The sequence below is a fragment of the Erigeron canadensis genome, chromosome 8 (assembly GCF_010389155.1).
Source record: "Erigeron canadensis isolate Cc75 chromosome 8, C_canadensis_v1, whole genome shotgun sequence".
NCBI classification, from domain to species: Eukaryota; Viridiplantae; Streptophyta; class Magnoliopsida; order Asterales; family Asteraceae; genus Erigeron; species Erigeron canadensis.
In genome coordinates this window covers 35,367,693-35,386,522 of record NC_057768.1, presented here as the reverse complement: position 1 = coordinate 35,386,522, position 18,830 = coordinate 35,367,693, and the positions used below count along the sequence as shown (strand labels likewise).

The 18,830-nt window shown below is 32.1% G+C and overlaps 1 protein-coding gene and 1 long non-coding RNA gene across 2 annotated transcripts; both read right to left on the bottom strand.

Annotated features, from left to right (window-relative positions):
• Positions 1 to 1,372: 1,372 nt before the first annotated feature.
• LOC122578697 (stem-specific protein TSJT1-like) lies at positions 1,373 to 3,279 on the bottom strand. Its single transcript, XM_043750715.1, has 3 exons — positions 2,736 to 3,279; positions 2,246 to 2,366; positions 1,373 to 1,828 (listed from the first exon to the last, which is right to left on the bottom strand). The coding sequence occupies exons 1-3, from the start codon at positions 3,180 to 3,182 to the stop codon at positions 1,635 to 1,637; spliced, it is 762 nt and encodes a 253-aa protein (XP_043606650.1). The 5' UTR covers positions 3,183 to 3,279; the 3' UTR covers positions 1,373 to 1,634.
• A 3,894-nt stretch (positions 3,280 to 7,173) lies between these two features.
• On the bottom strand, positions 7,174 to 8,933 carry LOC122580604. The gene is made up of 3 exons (XR_006320830.1): positions 8,528 to 8,933; positions 8,001 to 8,059; positions 7,174 to 7,495 (listed from the first exon to the last, which is right to left on the bottom strand). It is a non-coding gene; the product is annotated as an uncharacterized LOC122580604 (long non-coding RNA).
• Between the last annotated feature and the right edge of the window lie 9,897 nt (positions 8,934 to 18,830).

The following is an 18,830-nucleotide window of genomic DNA, read 5'->3' as shown; positions in this document are numbered from 1 at the left end:
ATCCATGATCAATGTTTTTAGAACCAGGCCAGGCGTCGAACCGCGACAGTGGGTGGTTCATGGTCCAACCGGTTAACCAACCTCGTTTGTAAGAGAGAGAGAGAGAGAGAGAAGGGGGGGGGGGAGAGTATTAAGTATACCATATAATCAACTAAGCACGAAAAGTTATTGTGTGCATGAACTAAATAATGCATAAGTGACTGGCTATATAATTAACCGGTTACCGCATTAATTGCTCATGTGGCATATTCATCCCTTAATTAAAAAGAAAAAAGAAAAGAATCTATAATTTGCACAGGGCGTTTGAAATGTCATTTTTTTTAATGAATTTTCATGAAGAAAAGTTTTAAAAATTAAAAAAATAAAAAATAGAAAATCACACCAAAAAGAGAAAAAAAAAGGGAAAATAATGGTTTTTATAATTCTCACGTTAACCATACTCTTTCTATACCTATATATATATATATATACACGTGGATACGAAACCGGAGGAGTAGGTCCAATGAAACCGACTTACCGATTTTTGTCAATAAAAATAACCGAAGAAACTTACCAATTGCACCCTTGTCCTACAACCCACTTGTCACTTGACTTGTCTAAAAGCCCACCAAAGCAAACAAATGGAAATCTACAACACAACTTTGTATTGGTTGGTTTAAAATCAATTAGGACCTACCAATATTTAATAATCATATATCTTATTCACCTTAATAATAAAAGTAATCATAAAAACAAAAGAATCCATTTTTGCCCCAAGATCTTATAACTATCACCGTATAAATATCACACATCAACTATATTCATCTTCAACATATCTTTATTAGATATTTACAGTTAGTTACACATTTCACATTACAACTTCCAACGACTTTCAAGCTACCTCTTTTTTCTCCGTCCACAAACAAGTTTGTTTACCAACTTTAAGTGTTTTTTATTCGACTACACTCATCCGAATAAAAAAAAACTAACTTTTTCAAGATAATCTTAACTGGAAAACTTATTCGTACACTTTTTACTTTTGTTTTTCAGAGATTTCAGTGTGAAAACAATGTTGATAGTCGAGTAACATAAAAATGTTGTAAATTTTGCAAGCATATTCAAATTCTAGCCTATTTGGAGCACCATTGTCAACTCATCTTAAAGTTGACTTCACTTCATCAAAATCAAACGTACTAAGGAGGTGTTCTGGGGATCGTTCCAGAAAGATTATTCTCAGTTAACGTCAAATGAACAAAATATTTTCTAGAGACTAATCATTCCAAACAAGCCCAATACTAAAAACTAATTTTATACCTTTTTTAAAAAAAAATTTAATTCTATACTTTTATCTAACTTTACACTTATAATCCCACAAAAATATAAACATTTAATAGACATTATAAAAACATTACATTACTTAAAAAAAACATTACAATACTTGAAATAAAAAATACAAAGAGTAGTAAAACCGAAATACATGAAGTAGAGTTGTAGAGCTCACGGGAGGCGTTATATATGCTCCGTAAGATTATGACGAAGACCATGATGATGCACATGTCGATGTCCGTTGGTGAACCGCCATCCTCTCCTCGAAAGTACATTAAGCTAAGATGGGTGGTTGGTAGTCATCGTCCATTCGTCCTCCTTGAGTGAGCTTATGGCGCATCCCATTGACTAGTCCAATTAGTTTCACTTCCTTGGCGAGTAATAGAGTTGACCCTGGAGTAGGTATCGACTTTGAAATTAGCCCCACACATGACCCCTTCACTATCCACCCTTGGCATTGCTTTGATCTTGTTCATTGGATGTTCAAAACTCATCAATCCCCCTTCACTGTGAAACATACACCCTGCAATATACATATCATATAATTATAGCATTTAAAACATCGGGTTGTTTTTTTTTTTCAAGCAACATGCTTAAATAAATTGATAATTTCCAGCTTGATTCAACTCGATCGATCTTCAATAATTGACTATACACTTTTTAGCTCGACTCGACTACTCAGACTAGGTACCACAATATGTATGCAAACCAACTACTTTTATTTTTTGTCTACTCAAAATATAGTAAGTTAAAGAAACTACTCGATTAATTGGTTTGACTAATTAATTGTTACTTCCTAAGTTTACCAAATCCTTATAAAGCATCAAAGTTTCCAAATAGCTTCAATGGATCATCATTAAAGTCCATGTAAAACACACAAAAAGTAAAATAAATTGAAGTATATATCATATGATATGTTAAGATTTATATATGGTTATACCTTTAGGGAATGGTGCAAAAGACTTGGCACAACCAGTTTTAATAACCTCTAAATCATCAGATATAACCACCGACCCATCCGCCGCTATTCCCCAATACAACTTCATCCCTCCATCCGAACCCTACAATACATATACCCCAACAACAAACACACAATATAAATATTAATTTACTACTTTTTACTTGATATATATATATATATATAGTATATATACATATATAGTCTTATTATATAAAACAAGTAATTGGATGGCAACGGCCCCTGATCCCATGTACCATTTGGTATCCACTAATCTTTCAGGCAGGTTAGTATCCTGGTAAATCTCAACCACTTAATAATATCCTGATTATCTCAAGTTTGTCTTCACAAAATCCGTATGAAAAGTGACGGCTGGTGACCCTGGGCTATTACTCAGTGATATATATATATATATATATATATAGTCTTATTATCACAATCATGAACTAATGTATATAAATTTATAAATTACCAGGGCAGTGAAAACAGTGCCAGTTTTACTGTCATAAACAACAAAAGCAAAGCTACCATCAAGATCTTTAATAACTTGATCAGCAGGATAAGGTCCGCGATCACGTAAAGTACGATACGCTTCAATCACAAACATGGCCTCATTTGTATTTTTGGAAAGCCCATATTGTTTTATTTGTGAACACAAGTTATTTAAACTACCCAAGAACAAACAGTACATATCATCAAAGCCAGCAAACAAATGTTCTTGGTAATTATTTGTGTCTGGTTGTTTCACATAAGCCAGAACAGCTGATTCACCAAATGTCATTGAAAATGTGTTTTTTGGGTGTACGGACAGGAATTGTTGAAGTGTTTCTTGCGGGTGTTTTGGTTTTTGCTTGTTTGATGACGGTGAGTTTAGTTCTTGTGGCGGATGTGCAAAAGCCTCGTGAAATATAGCCAACATTTTTTTTGTATTTTGAGATGAGAGTGTACGAATTAAAGTTGATAATAAATAAAATATGTGTATGAGTTATATATTTATGATGATGAAGTTAAAACCATATAAGAATAACAAAGAAGTATATATAGAGAAAGTATTGGCATTACGTGGCCATGAAGAAGCAAAGGGCGATGAATGATAAGATTCTCGTACTCCTATATCCTATGTACTACTTTGGTTTTATACTTTGAAAACTTTCACCTATACTGATTTATTAATTTAATAAATCTATATCTATCTATAATATAACTAAAAGAGGGGTTGTAGGTACATTTGACACTCTTAATCTTTGAATTACCATAATTATCTTTGACTTTTTATGTTTAGCCCTTAATGAATTAATTTACACTCTAAACTTTTATTTTAATAATTAATACTTTAAGACCTTATCTTTTAAAAATTTTCACTATCACAATTACATCAACCTACATCACTTGACACTGCCATCACCACGAATAGTACCATCACCGATACCACTAGACAGTCTTCCCCGGCCCACCACTGTTGCCGCATTGCGCGGGTACCATGCTCGTAAATTAAAACAAGATTAAAGTCTTCCATTATCGACATGTGGCATTTTTTTGGAATGACATGTTTAATTTATATTATAGTAAAATTAAAATTCCATATTTTTAGTTATCTTATATTCTAATAAAGTTTAATATTATAATAACAATAAAAGAAGTTATTACTAATATATATACTAGATAGAAATAGAAATAGAAATATAGAAGAAAAGGAGGCCACCTTTCTCTTTAATTTGCCGTCGACAAACAAAAACAAAAATCCAAAAGCCTTTTTTGGTCGACTAACAACGAAATATCTACGTACTCCTTCAATCATTACAATTACAAATAACTAGATTATTACCCGCGTAATATGTGGGAATCATAGATAATTAATGACATGTTATATTTTTATAATATCATAAGCTTACAAATATTTAACACGATAAAAATCACTAAAAAACATGAAATTAAATTAGTGGTCGTTTAGATTCCTGTTAAGAGTGACAGACAGTTAAAAATTGGATACATCATCTATTAAAGGTCTCACTAAGTAAGGGTTTCGTTTCTTTGGATGTCTTTCATTCCGAATATGTCAGCATTTTCATTGTACTTGTGTTTTAACGTTTTGTTCGAATAATTTAGTTATACAACAAAACTACTAAGCAATTTAATTTTCACTCTATATTTGCATATATGTTGTGTTAATCTAACTTATAATTATACATAATATCATTGAAATTTTCATATAATTTTTCTTCTGATATATAATTATGATAGCTTACTATATACTCCATATTTATTTTTTAGTTATCTACTAAAAAAGCCGGTTTTACATCCGATTCGGTTTTTAAAACATTGATTTAATAAAACTCTACATGATAAAAATCCTATACAAAAATCTTTATAACCAAATTTTATTTTTTATATGATAACAATCCTGTACAAAGATATAATTTAACAAAAACATATTACATTAAAAAAGAAAATTGTATTCTAAAAAAACTAAAATTTAGTTTTAAAGATAAAAAATGATGTAAAATATAAAAATATTAGTTTCTATATTTATATCATTACAAACATTAATTATTAATGTCTACAAACTTAAATAAGGAAATAATAATAATTTTTACTTATTTTAATAAATTTAAATCTAAAAAGCTATATAAGGTACGTATATGACATCATCATTTAATCTAATAGTTCTAATTAAAAGTTGAACTTCATTTAAGGGTCCATACTTTTTCAATTATGAATTTAGGTTTCTCTTTTATATATATTTAAAGATAGAGAAATCTATTATGGTATTGAACTAGTGGAAAAAACTATACATTAGGGACTTCATTTACTTACATATTTATACGATTAATATTGTATAGGTTAAATCATACTACATTATAAAGAAAATAAAGATTTTGTTATATTTTAAGTTTTAACAATTAAGTTTCAATAACTTATCAAAATCACATTACATTGATAACCTACACTATTTACGACTGCCACCACCACCAATTGCTGTCATCGTCGTCGCTGTCGCCGCCATTACATCGCCATCATAGCCGCCACCTCTACCACAGTTTCTACTGCCGTGTGCTACCACAATCGTCAACACCACCACTACTATTACATCGCCACCTCCACCACCGCCGCCGCTACCGCTGCACGCCACCACTACCCGTCACCACTTCCATCGCCGCTGCCCTTACACCGCCGCATCGGTCAAGTACCATTCTAGTTATTTTTAGACTATTTTTTTTCCCGAACATTCAATCGGTATGCAACATCAGGGAAACCTCACCGTATAATGGTGAAACCTTGTGATGATATACCCATACGGAGCTCTAGCTCCGTACCCGAAGCAGAAGCAGATTACAAAGTCGCCTTCGTGCAGGTAAAGCTATTTATACCTATAACAGAGCTTGACCTCCGCTCGGCACAATTATCCCGAATCTCTAAAAGGTAACGATTACCCAGCTCCGAGGAGATATACAAGAAAGATCGGATATAAGATCTTCCCTATAATTAATCTACTTAATAGATACGAAGCTCCGATATACTCGGATACAACTTGGTAACAAGATTACCACAAATCTTCTTAAGAAGGAAACAAGATATTCATAAAGGAGAAAGAGATTTACCCTAATTCTCTTACCCTCCTCTCCAAGTTATCTAACCTCTATATAAATAGAGGAGAAGCCTCACGGCACAACATTCATTCACTCACGATATACAAAAACCCTTCCATCAAATATCGTTTATTCGACCTCCGAATAAACCCTAAATAAAACCCTAAAGTCGAACACACGGCTTAGGATCAACAAAACCATAGGCGTAAAGCGGCTTCTCGGACCCTCTGACCGTAAGGGAATCGACCATTAACACCAACAACCCAACATACACCTCCATAGTGCGATTATTTGATCAAACACCTTGCACGTACCATAGACAACGAGATCTTGTCCATGGGCCGTTACAAGTATTTGGAGGAAAAAACCCAAAGACTTGCCATCCCTAAGGATCGAACTCAAGACATTAGATAAAACCTGGGATGCTTTTGACCAATTGGAGTAGTCATCATTGGATTGTTAGCAGTACAATTTATATCAAATTTTATACATAATTATAAAGGGTTCATAATGAGACTTGAATAAACCTAACATATATTACTATATATTTTAAAAAAAGTACGGAAATGCGTGTAACAATTTTTTTATTCTTTTAACTTTTTTGAAATATTCACCCCTTTCGATAAATCTTTTGCAACAACGGTCCCTGTCATTAGCAAATATTACAAAAGCTTTAACAATCATTAACAAGCGTTAGATTTTGTTTAGGTGTTTAACTGGAGTGGAAAAAACTGTTGTACTCCTAACTAGGAATTACGTCCCTTTGTTTAACGGTCGTTAACAATTGTTAAAAGCTATTTGATTGTCTAACGCGATTTACAAAATTTTCACTAAATCAGGTCTATTTCTCTAATGGGCATATAAGGATGTAATATTTGTTTTGAAACGACTCGACTCGACCATTTTTATTTATTTATTTTTTAAAGTTGACTTTGTTTGACCAATCCATAGTTAGAAAAATTTTAGACAAAATAAAGTGAAAAACTCGAAATGTTCAAATTAAAAATCTAACAATTTAGAACACCATAATATGTTATAATAAACATATCCTATAAGTTTTAGACCTTGAAAACATCGGATGAAGCTCGGAAATTTTTTTGCTCGAAGTCAGAGGAACTGCGGATGCAAGCACGGTCGACCGTGTTATGCGTCTGTGCTCCCAGAAACTGAACATCAAGAGAAAATACTGCAGACGCTAAGCACGGTCAGCTGTGTCTGCGTCTGTACTCTTACTGCACACACCAAACATCAAATTTGACTATTAACTCAATTTACAACCTCATGCATAACATTTCTGATTAAAACAAGTTTCAAACACAATAGTAAACATAACAAAAGTGTTCATTTGATCAAATGTTCATTTTACAACCAAACGGGTCATATTACCCAAGTTGACATCGATTATGGTTTAACAATACATCAAAATACAAAAGAGCATGACTCTAACCCAACTTTTTACAGAAATGTACATAACAAAACTTTACCAACAACACTTCATATGTACCAAGAGCCATTAGGTTTGAGAGATCCCAACTAGGTTTTTACCAAAACTCAACATTTCTCCGCAAAATGGCTAAATACCTTCAAAACACACAAATTCACTTCAAGGCACTACTAGTCAATCACTTGTTCCCATTTCCAGGACCTATAAAAAGATGAACAACTAAATGAATAAGTTTTATGCTTAGTGAGTACATTTATATACAAATATGCACATATTGATATCAAATACATAAGGATGAGATATAGAACCTATATTACCACACAATCATCTCATCCATAAACACCTTCATATAAACACCAAAATGTAAAACCATGTAATCAATCATCAAATAAATCATACAATCCAACATTCAATCACATTGTCATATCCCTTATGGTCTTATACCATCTTATCATATACTCATCACTATACCATGGTCTCAAATCATGAATTCTACACAAATATACAAGTATATATTTCTATACATTCAAACAACCAACTAATCATCCCATTCACATCCAATAATATTGTCATACTCTATTTGGTCTTTCACAACATGTCATACCCCGTATGTTTTTTATCCCATTATCTAAATACCACATATAGATTCCACCATCATCATGTAATTGACTCAACATGTGAATAATCCATATATAAAAGTACTCACCTTAATGACGAACTACCGAATTGAAGATGACCATATGAACTCATATTATCGCTTTCAACCTAGCAATAATCACAATATACATATAAGGTCAACTAACCATATATCACTAACATTATTAGCATCCTAATTCTCATCCCAATCTTATTTTCTTATTGAGGTTACCCACTTTAATATTCTCATGTTAGCTATATATAACTTATGACCATATTAACAAGGTCATTTCATATTATTAACCAAAATCATCACTTTTATATCTTGACTATGAAAGTTACCAACACTTTACCCTCAAAATATTCATACAACTTAACAAGAATATGATTATCCCACTAAAATTCCCAATTTGATTAACTTTCATGAACCATAATTTGTATTAGATCAAAATAACTCATATTATATAAAACCCCCCAAATTTCAACATCATCAACCCTAATTTTAAATATATCAAAATAACATACTTTGAAGAAAAACCCCATATCAATTTGAATTCTAAGAACCCTAACTAAAACAACCAAAATAATTAGAAGTACCTTTAACTTGAGATGGAGATCATCTAAATGATGACATGCAATTACATACTCAATTCTTTTCCCTCTTTCTCTTCTTTATGCTAGAACCAAACACCCCCAATTCAATTGAATTCCAAGAACCCTAATTTCTCCAAAAAGAATCAATTTCACCATACCGTAAGGATTATTTACTAGATGGAAATATGAATAAAAACTACTTTCTCTTTCTTTCTATCTTCTAATTTTCGGTCCTCTCACCACCACCACAAACAAAACCTTCAATTTTAATTTGTTGCCACTTGAAGATGTTGATAATGATTTCTTGGAGTATATATTTCTTGATTGAATTTGAATGTAAACTCACATTGAGTAAAAGGTTGAAAGATAAAGAGAAGAAGAAGTAGGAGAAGTTGGTGGGAGTGGAGGGATGAATCATAAAATGAAGAGGGTGGTGGCAACATCCTGCTTAGCCACATTTTTGTCAAAATAAAAAGGGTATTATACCCACTAGCCATTAAGGTTCCAACTAAAACAATATCATTTCTTAAATTTAAATACTAGGAAATCATTTTAAAAGCAAAACTATAATAAAATTATTATATTTATAATTTAAAATATTTGAGGTGTTACATGTTTCAACTTAGTATTGTCTACCGGCCGTCTAATTTATTTGTTTAGGAGTCGTATCTGGCTAGGAGCTTCAACCAACTTTAAAGGTACATGACGCTTATAAACAACATTATATGTTACAGAAGTGAACATAGATTATTTTAGGAACAAATTATAAATTTTTAAGTAACTTCACACAATACATGTAATAATGTCTCTCGAGACACGGGTGATGAACCCATATCATAATAAAAGTGAGATTACTCATATGGCTATTACATAGTATCTAGGTAAAATAAAATAAGATTGAAGTAAAATATATAAAACAATAGGTTTTTTCCGACCGAAATCACTGTGCATTAATAGATATTATATTATCGTGCATCAAAATATATATAGTTGTAATTCATGAATATTCGTGCATATTTTTTTCATGATCTAAGGGTCAACATAATACATATTTTACAATTAACCAACCTCCTAGGGGTGGTACTACATGGAGGTAAAGGGAGCCAATGCCTCTCTCAAAATTTAAAATATGGTCGAAACTTGTGATATACCGTCAAGAAAGGTGGTTAACAAAGGTGTATCAATGTATCATACCGTCAACTCTTTGTCCGTTGTGTAGTAACTTGGTCGAAACTTGTGGTCATGTATTTGGAGTTTGTGTGGTGGCATCTAGAATTTGAAATATCTAGAATTTGAAATTTAATTGCTATGTGGCTTCAGATTCCTACAGTCCCATGTAATGGGTCTGCTCAAATTTTACAATGTATTGACAATATGAACTTTTCTTTGGAAAAAAGGAAATTATCGAAGCTATATAATTTTTTGTGGTTGTTGGTGTATTTGAAAATACCGTAACGAGGTAGTTTTCAACAATGGGATCCATCGCAAAGAGTTTCTTATGGATCTCATCATTGCTCAGTCGCTTATGTGGTCCTCTAGCATATGCAAAATAAAAAAGATCTCATGACGATTGACTCAAATGCCCTTTGTTTGTTCCGTAGTTTTGGTTTTTGATTGTGTTGATTTGTTTCGTTTGAGTTAGTGAAATCGTTATTGTAATTAATTCCGTTTTTGTACCTTATGGGCATCTAGTGCTTTGCTAGTGACTTTTATTTTAATATATTGTCGTTCTAAAAAAATAAATTAGAATTTGTAATGTATTTTTAATTTTTTAATAAATTTCTAATTTTGTCAACCGAGTTGTTTTTGTTTTTTTCCCCCTTCTTTTTGTACCGTCTCTGCAACCTCTTACGAGTATTACATATGTTAAATTATAAAAGTGAGATTAAATCATAAATATGATACCCCCTCCGTTCCATTTTAATTGTCCTATTTTGACTAGTCAAGTCTTTTTATTCCGATTTTGACCGTAAATATTTTTGTTTGTTTTAAGTTAAATCAATGCAAAGTACATTTAGAACTCAATCAATTCATATGTGTTATATCAAGTGTTATATAACACAAAAAAAAAAATATTTACGGTCAAAGTTAAAAAAAAAAACTCAAAATATCAAACTATGACACTTAATATGCGACAGAGTGATATGTTCGGTAAAAATCGGAAAGTAGAACAAATTGGCCCCCTTGTTTGCGGGAACATACCAGATAAGGTTTTGGTTTGGTGTTGGCATCTTATCCCTAAGGCCACTCCTTATAGGAGTTACTTCTTCCTACTGCTTGCCCATTTCTCCCACTATTCATCAGCTTTCTCTCTCCAAGAACACCCCAATAACACCCCCTCTTTATAACCCCACTTCTTCACTATTTATTCATTATTTTATTATTTCATTTTTTTTACACAAAATAAAAAAAAACACATTTTAGTAATATTTAAACACACATTACATTATTTAAATTAAAAGACAATACAATAAAAAAAAAAGACAATACTGGAAAAAAACAAAAATACATAATAATTAATCAATTACTCTTCATCGTCATCATCTTTGATTGACATTTTTCCTAATCCACGGTAAGCCGTTTCATTGGCTCATCACTTGTCGTGTTCTGGGCATTTCACTTCCCACGTTGATTTGCCTTCTCCGCAGTTGTCGTGGTACGATTCGGCCAAAGTGCATTGGTCGGTCAACGTGTGACCGGCCTTAAAAACATTTTCGATCACCCTCTTCACTCTTTTGCTCCCGACCTGCAGAAAATATGAATATGTCTCTTCGTGTTTCGAGACCATGCGACATGGTGCTTATATTTCTTGAACGTGTTGGTCGCATTGGTGTCTTTTCTTCCGTAGGAAACCCAGAACCCCAGAGAGTTCATTTTGAAGGAGGGTGTCCTCATTGATATCGCCATGATTCGTGTTTTCATCTCATCTTCGGTGAGACGAGGTCGGTGAACGTTCTTTGATGATAATGAAGCCATTTGGAATATTGAGTGAGTTAGCATGAAACAAGTTTTTTGAACGGTGATGAAACTGGTAAATGCTTTGGGTTGGTATTTATAGAGTAACATTGTAGAAGGCCGTTTGAGGGGCTGTAATTGTAAATATTTTGAAGTGAACGAGGGACTGTAATTGTAAAATATTTCGAATTTTGAATGTTGGAGGAACGTCTTTGACTTCAGCTATAAATACTGCCTCCTTACCAGATATTTCATTTCAAAACTCAAACTTTTATATATCTGCAATGGCTTCTTCATCAAATGCCCCTTACCGAAAACGTCCAATGACTGTTGATCAAGTGAATGACAGTATCATGGCTGATATCCTCGACCACCAAATGTTTAAAGACCAACTTGTTGAAATTGGTCTAAAACTTCAAGTGAAAAAGAAATGGTGTCAAGAATAAATCAATTATATACAAACGGGGTATTGTACTGAGCTTGAATGTCAATACTTTACTTAATTGCATAGGAAGTTTGACAAGATTGAAGAAGCTGTGGAAGAAATTGCTTGTGCGATCATCACCTTGAATGAGTTCATTAACTTTGCCAAATCAGTTTATGCCCAGAAGAAATAAGTATGCTCTTTTAATGTTATGTTGTATGTTTTTCTTTATTAAGTTTGTAATGTTATTAAAATTATGAATAAACTTATTTTATTAAAGTAGACTTATTTTATTAAAATACTTAAGAACATTACAATTGTAAAAGACAACACACAATTCAAACGGTTAAAATACACTTAAAAAAAACTAAAGCACACTTAATCAAACTAAAAAGTCTACTTCATAATCCAGAACAACTAAAAAGGAACAAAGATAAGTTGCTTGAAGCAGTGCTCGTATCTGAATCCCCTCCCATGCTTCTCCCGATATATCTGATGCGCCGTTGCATAATATTGCTCATCCTCTCCGTTGCCTCCTTGTGCAATCAACCGCGTCCAAATTGCCTCAAACTGTTTACATTCCTTCCGCATCTTGGTCCAGTGACCTTGCAGTTGAGCCTTGCTTCGTGGTCCTCCATTGGTCTCCACGTTGAACATTTCAGTAACGTCATCCCAAAAGGAGACGTCGGGATTGCTCATTTTACACCTACCCGTAATAGGGTCCAGTCTCCTCGTCACCCAACATCTCGACATACAAAGATCTTATGCTTCAGTCCACACACTTCTAGACATTGTGAATGGAATGGTTTATGAAAAATGGTTTATGGAATAAAGATAAAATGGTTTGGAAGTGATATGAAGTTGTTATTTGAAATGGTAGTATGGAAGGGGTATAAATAGAAAAAGAAAATAAAAAATAAAGAATTTAAATTTTTAATGGTTCAAACGGCCATTTCGGGCCCTGTGCTATTAGCGTCTACCGGTGGTGGTGCATCGGATGCCGGTAGACGCACCTATAAACACCGGCCTAAACTGACATGTCTCGAATCTTTACATGACGCTGTATGTTTTTCTTTATTAACCTGTGTGCATTCGCCACGTCAGGTATTCACGTGACGGCTGCGTGACTCTGCCTAATCCCAGCTGAAAGCCCAATCTGATTGACCCATAACATCACCCTGATGGCCTGATCTAATATGTATAGGCTTCCCTTAGCAAACCAGCCCGAAGTATATGGGCTTAGTCACAATTAATGTTCATTGAGTTATAATAGGTCAACTGTTCGGGCTTTAGACATATGATTAGTAATTAAATTTTGTCCACTCCACTAGTCTATACTCTATAGAGTTAATAGTTTACACTGTATTTTATATCATGATCGGCTCATGATCATGAATTCCTTGATGTAAAAATTAACACTATTTTGTTATAAATAAACATCAGTCAAACAAAACTTTAGTCTTTAGAAAACCGGGCTTTAAATCAATATCAATAAAAACATATTATAATTAATTTCAACCTTAGCAATGCGCCAAAAACCTCATTTTGCTCATACGTGAACGAACCATCTCTCTAACTTTCAATCACTACCACAAGACGGCCAAATAAATCGTTAGGTGACAAAGTTCAATCGATTTAACAAGTTATATCTTTCTTCAAAATTTTTAGGAATTTAATGGTTTAAGTGTTTAACACAAGGATTATGCCATATATTATATTGGTTTATGATTCCCCGTAGCAGCAAACTTGGTTTTATAGTGTTACCGATGTGTCCTCAATATAGCCGAAGTGATATCATTTTCATTAATAAAGCTACAATTTTATGTTATGTTGATTTTTTTTTTTTTGGTAAAGATTTTACCCTAGTTAACTTGTTTTTTTATATTATTATTATTATAATTTTTTTTTAAAAAATAGACCCCTCAATAATATTACTATATCATTGTTCTTAGAGTCCCGCTAATAACTATATATCATTGTATGTTATGTTGGTATTTCTTTATAATAAGATATTATATTGAGTATACGTTAACAAAGTGTCATTATTAATTTTGTAAATTTAGCTGTTAGTAAGACGTCAAATCATCGAAATGGAAGTTTTGTCATTTGTATTATTAGTAAAAACATTATTATACATTATGTTGTATATATTGTTGTATATCTAAACATTTTCGGTTCAATAAAAGTATTTATTATAATCAACTATCTTTTAAGTTAAAGGCAAAATATCCATCAACGTGGGAGCATATAATATATCTTTTCGTTGTTATATATATATGGGCCAAATGATATGAGCTTGTAACGTACTATTTGTACTAGATTGACTTAATTAGACTTTATTTTCACGTGAAATGAAAGGTTTCCCAACAGATGGCATGTTTCGGACCCGACCCTAGCTAGCTAGTGACAATCGACAAGAGCTATTGAATTGAGACATGGTCCTCCACGTACAACTAATATAGGGATATAAAATGCACTGTATGTATATTAAAACTGTAAGTGTGAGATCGCTAAAAGTCTAAATTAAACAGAAAGTTGAGATTGAAATTTTCTACTTTAGATAATACATGATGAAAACAGGTTGTTTAGACTTTAATGGTATACTCATAATATATATATATATATATATATACTTGGACCGGCCTCTACAATTGTCTCGTACGTATAATATATTCAAACTACATATATATTCCGATCCGCAACAATATTATACTAGCTATTAATAAAACTGAAAAGACACTAACACACTTTTTAGGAGGGGTTAGGAAGAAAAGCATGTGAAATGCCGCAATGATCACAATCGGACAAAACAAACTCAATCAGTAATGTACATTATATATGTATAAGATAAGCGATTGCTCCTTTCACACGTTGTTCCTACGTACGTATTAATATTAATAATGTCTATATATGTCGTGTACATTGACACTCCTACCCTGTACTTGATTGTCTCATTATCAAATGTACGGCTTTACAACTCATACCTCCCAACCACCATGTGCTTCCTTTCCCTTTCTTAAACACATATATGAACAAACGAATCGTATTTACTCGTATTTATTTTCAGTTTTTGCTCCCATACTAGATATATATATATATATATATATATTAGTGGAAGACGATGTCACATTTACTTTGTCTATCCATCTACCATATTTTATCATGGGACGTGCATGGTTCGAATTGGACGGTTTTAACTAAAAAATTAGTCCAAACCAATAGTAACGGTTTAATGTTTTTTCAAACCAAACCGTCCAGATCAGTGTGTTAAATCAAACCAATCAAAACCAATTAAACCGGTTTGGTTTGCTCGGTTTATCTTTTATACATATATAGATAAAATCATGTGCTTATAGCTTACATACTAAGATATAGTGAAATTATATTTTTCATATGTCACAACTATTAAGTACTTAATATGTATACTTGTAAGAAATAAAATAATACCATGATATAATTAATACAATGACATAATTACTTGAGTAGAAATATAAACTTTTATTTATAATTACATATGTTAATCTAATGGCCCGGTTTAGTTTAAATGGTTGGTTTAATTTCTAAAGCCGCAAACCAAACCGTAAGAACGGTTTATGGGGAGAAAAAATAGCCGGTTTAAAATTTTGATGTCAAACCGACCAAACCGTACAATTGGTTTGATTTAACTGGTTTTATTGGTTTCAGCCAAACCATGCACATCCCTGTACATTTGGTGGTGTACGTAAAAGAAGTGATCATAGCATGCTATTGGGCCTTGGCCTCTTGGGAGTGGTATGTTTGTTTTATTGTTAAAAAGTATCGAGGTGATATTGATCGAGGTAACAACACTAATAATAAATGATAGATGTGATATGATGATGTGATAAAAAGTTTGTTGTAAGAAGTCTAGTAACCATGTATCACCCATTCGATAACTAATGGAGTGGGGAGTATATCCTTTCTCCTGATCATCGATCTTTTTATTTTCTATCTTTTCTCTTTCTTTTCTATTCCTGGATCAGGAATGCCCTTCTCTACCTCTCACCACCCTTTTTTATTTTTTTTTCTTTTTCCAATTTATTGATTACTTTAGAGAGTTATTATTTTTGCTTTTTAATTTTTTAATACTCTAATTAACACAATTATTAATTTATATAGTTTTAATGTTTCTTTGAGTAAAGGTAGGAATTAAAAATATACACATATATATATATATATATTAAACTTAATGACCCATGTTGTTAAAACAGTTAATAAAGACATTTCCGCACAACTAAATTACGATAAAAATCATAAAAAAACATTTAGATAAAATATTAAACTATATTAAATCAAACAAGTACAAATTTAATAGCTGTATAAAACATACTAAATTTTATTTAATAAATATATTAAAACTTCGGTACATATATATTCCATAGAGTTCAAAACTAATAGATAGAAATAAAAAAAATGACTGATCGTTGATTTTATTTGTGAGAAAAACAAGTGGTCTTCATATAATATTTTTCATTCCGGATATATTACATTCTTTAATAAAAACCCAATCCAAATTTTTTTTTACCCCCATGCATACCAGAATCCACTTTTACATTTGGGATATAATCGTGACTTAGAATATTATTATTTGGTATTATTAATTAGTATTTTAGTTAGTTTGGACTTGGTATGCCGCCACACCCACCAACAATCCATGCAATGTCAATATCCTAAACATTTGACAACATACTAAGATTGACTAGGCTCTTTCTAATGAAACATGCTACTAACTAAATAACTTGGACCAACTATTAATCAAGCTTAAGGCTAAAAGGAACAAGGCGTGCCTTGTAACGCCAAGTGGGCCCTCTCCTTGTTTAACGTCATCTTTTCTCATCGGACATCTCACGCCCTTCACTATTTTTGTCCAAGAACACCCCTCGGGGCACTGTTCCGGACGTTTTGGGGCGTTCCGAGGAGAAAAAAGTGAAATTGAAGGCGTGCTTGCTCCGTTCGGTCTAAACCCAACCTTGGGGTAAAGATATAGCTTGATATCATTGCAGAGGTTGGTGTGACAGCATGGTGGGTCCGGCATGAAAGATGAAAATCGTGACAGAATCATTTGCCCCATACTGCATGTGTACGTGTATTCAAAGTTGGAACATAAATAAGATCAATGATTTTCCTCATACATGTCTACCTACAAATAATGTTTCTAACGTGCAATGGACGATTAGCAGAATGGTAGAAACCCATTTAGATAGTAAGAGTTTAAAGTTTTGTTTTGTTTTTTTTTTATAAAAACTTTCAGGTTCTTCAAACCTGAATATATATTGATATGTAATTACTAATATGAGTGTCACCTTGTAATTAATGAATAATTGACATAATAAAATGTGTCATAAAAAGAATAAGAATAGTAAGGCTAACTCCAATGCTAAGAATGTCTTTGGGCGACCTTCAACTGCCACATTATATCTTTACAAATCCTTATATATTCTTATAAATCCTTCAAATCCTATAATTTTATCTCCAACCATACAAATATCTTTACATATCCTTACATATCATTTACCTCCAATTAAAAACAAAAAATATATTAGGTAATGACAAGTAAGGGCATGCCTTTAGGTAAGGACATTCTTAAAAAAATATTTAGTTTTGGACAAGATTCAACGACAAAGAATATCCAAGGGTACCCAAAGACACCCTCATTGGTGATAGCCTAAGTCATATGCAAACCAAAAGACATCGGATGTTGTAGGCATCCCCTCCTGTCTTCGCTATCGATAACACATTTTAAAACATATATAAAAATTCACTACAACAAATAATTCATTTATTTACACTTACTTTAAAGAAGTGTGAAGAAGTTTTTTAATATATTCACACTTAAAATTGTTTTAAAAAGTATACACATGTAAAAGTGTGAAAAATTTTTAAAAATTATAATTTTTTCACACTTATATGTGTGGAAAGAAAAAATTCACACCTAAAAGTGTGAACAAATGTTAAACATATTCACACTTAAAAGTGTAAAAGTCAAATTGTAACACCTAATTTTTTCACATCTTTCTTGTGTGAAGAAATTTGGTGTTACAAATTAATCCTTACACTTCTAAGTGTGGATAATTGATATAGTTTTACACACTTGGAAGTGTGAACTTTTTTCCCCCACATATATAAGTGTGAAAAAGTTATAATTTTTTAAATTTCTTCACACTTTTAAATATGAACACTTTTTAAAACATTTTCTAAAAATTTGTTCACACTTCTTATAAGTAAGTGTGATGAAACATCCTGAATTTTTATGACCAATGAAAATTAACCTTGATTAACATTAAAATAGTTTCTTAGAATTTTATTTTTGAATTCGGAGTTATTTTAGTTGAAACCTCAACGGATAACAGGTATTTACCTAGTAAATTAGAGAATCGGGCATGGCACTCCTAAGAAGTTCCAGCCAAATCCTTCTTCCTTACTCATCTCTTCTCCACCAACTTTTCTTCTACATTCTTCCTAACTCCTATACTAATAAACACTAATCCTGGTTTCTCATTCAATCTAAGAATCTTTCATCAAGAACAATAATAATAATCTTCTTTTACCTCATAAAATTGAAAAGTGGAGGTTTAATTATGGTGGTGGTGGCTGAAATTAGGAAGAAGAAAGGAGAATAAAGTATGAAATTGAAACCCTAAACTTATGTCTTCTATTATTTGAGGTATTGATGCTTTAACCTAATTTTATTTCTTGCTAAATTATCATGTAAAATTAGGGTTCATGTAACTAATTTTTATTTGGAAATTGGGGGTTTTATGTATATTGAGTTAATTGCTATAATACAAGTTAGGGTTCTTGAAATTTAACCAAATTAGGGGATTCTAGTTGGCTAGCATGAAAGTTTTGATGATTGTTAGTGAAAACGAAATGTGACATATTTGGTTACTGATCTTGTCATAGGTAAAA

Coding starts and splice junctions, on each gene's coding strand:
- LOC122578697 (XM_043750715.1), bottom strand. CDS start 3,182: ATGTTGGCTATATTTCACGAGGCTTTTGCACATCCGCCACAAGAACTA. Junction 2,367..2,735: donor GCACTGTTTTCACTGCCCTG/GTAATTTATAAA, acceptor TATGTATTGTAG/GGTTCGGATGGAGGGATGAA. Junction 1,829..2,245: donor TTTTGCACCATTCCCTAAAG/GTATAACCATAT, acceptor TGTATATTGCAG/GGTGTATGTTTCACAGTGAA.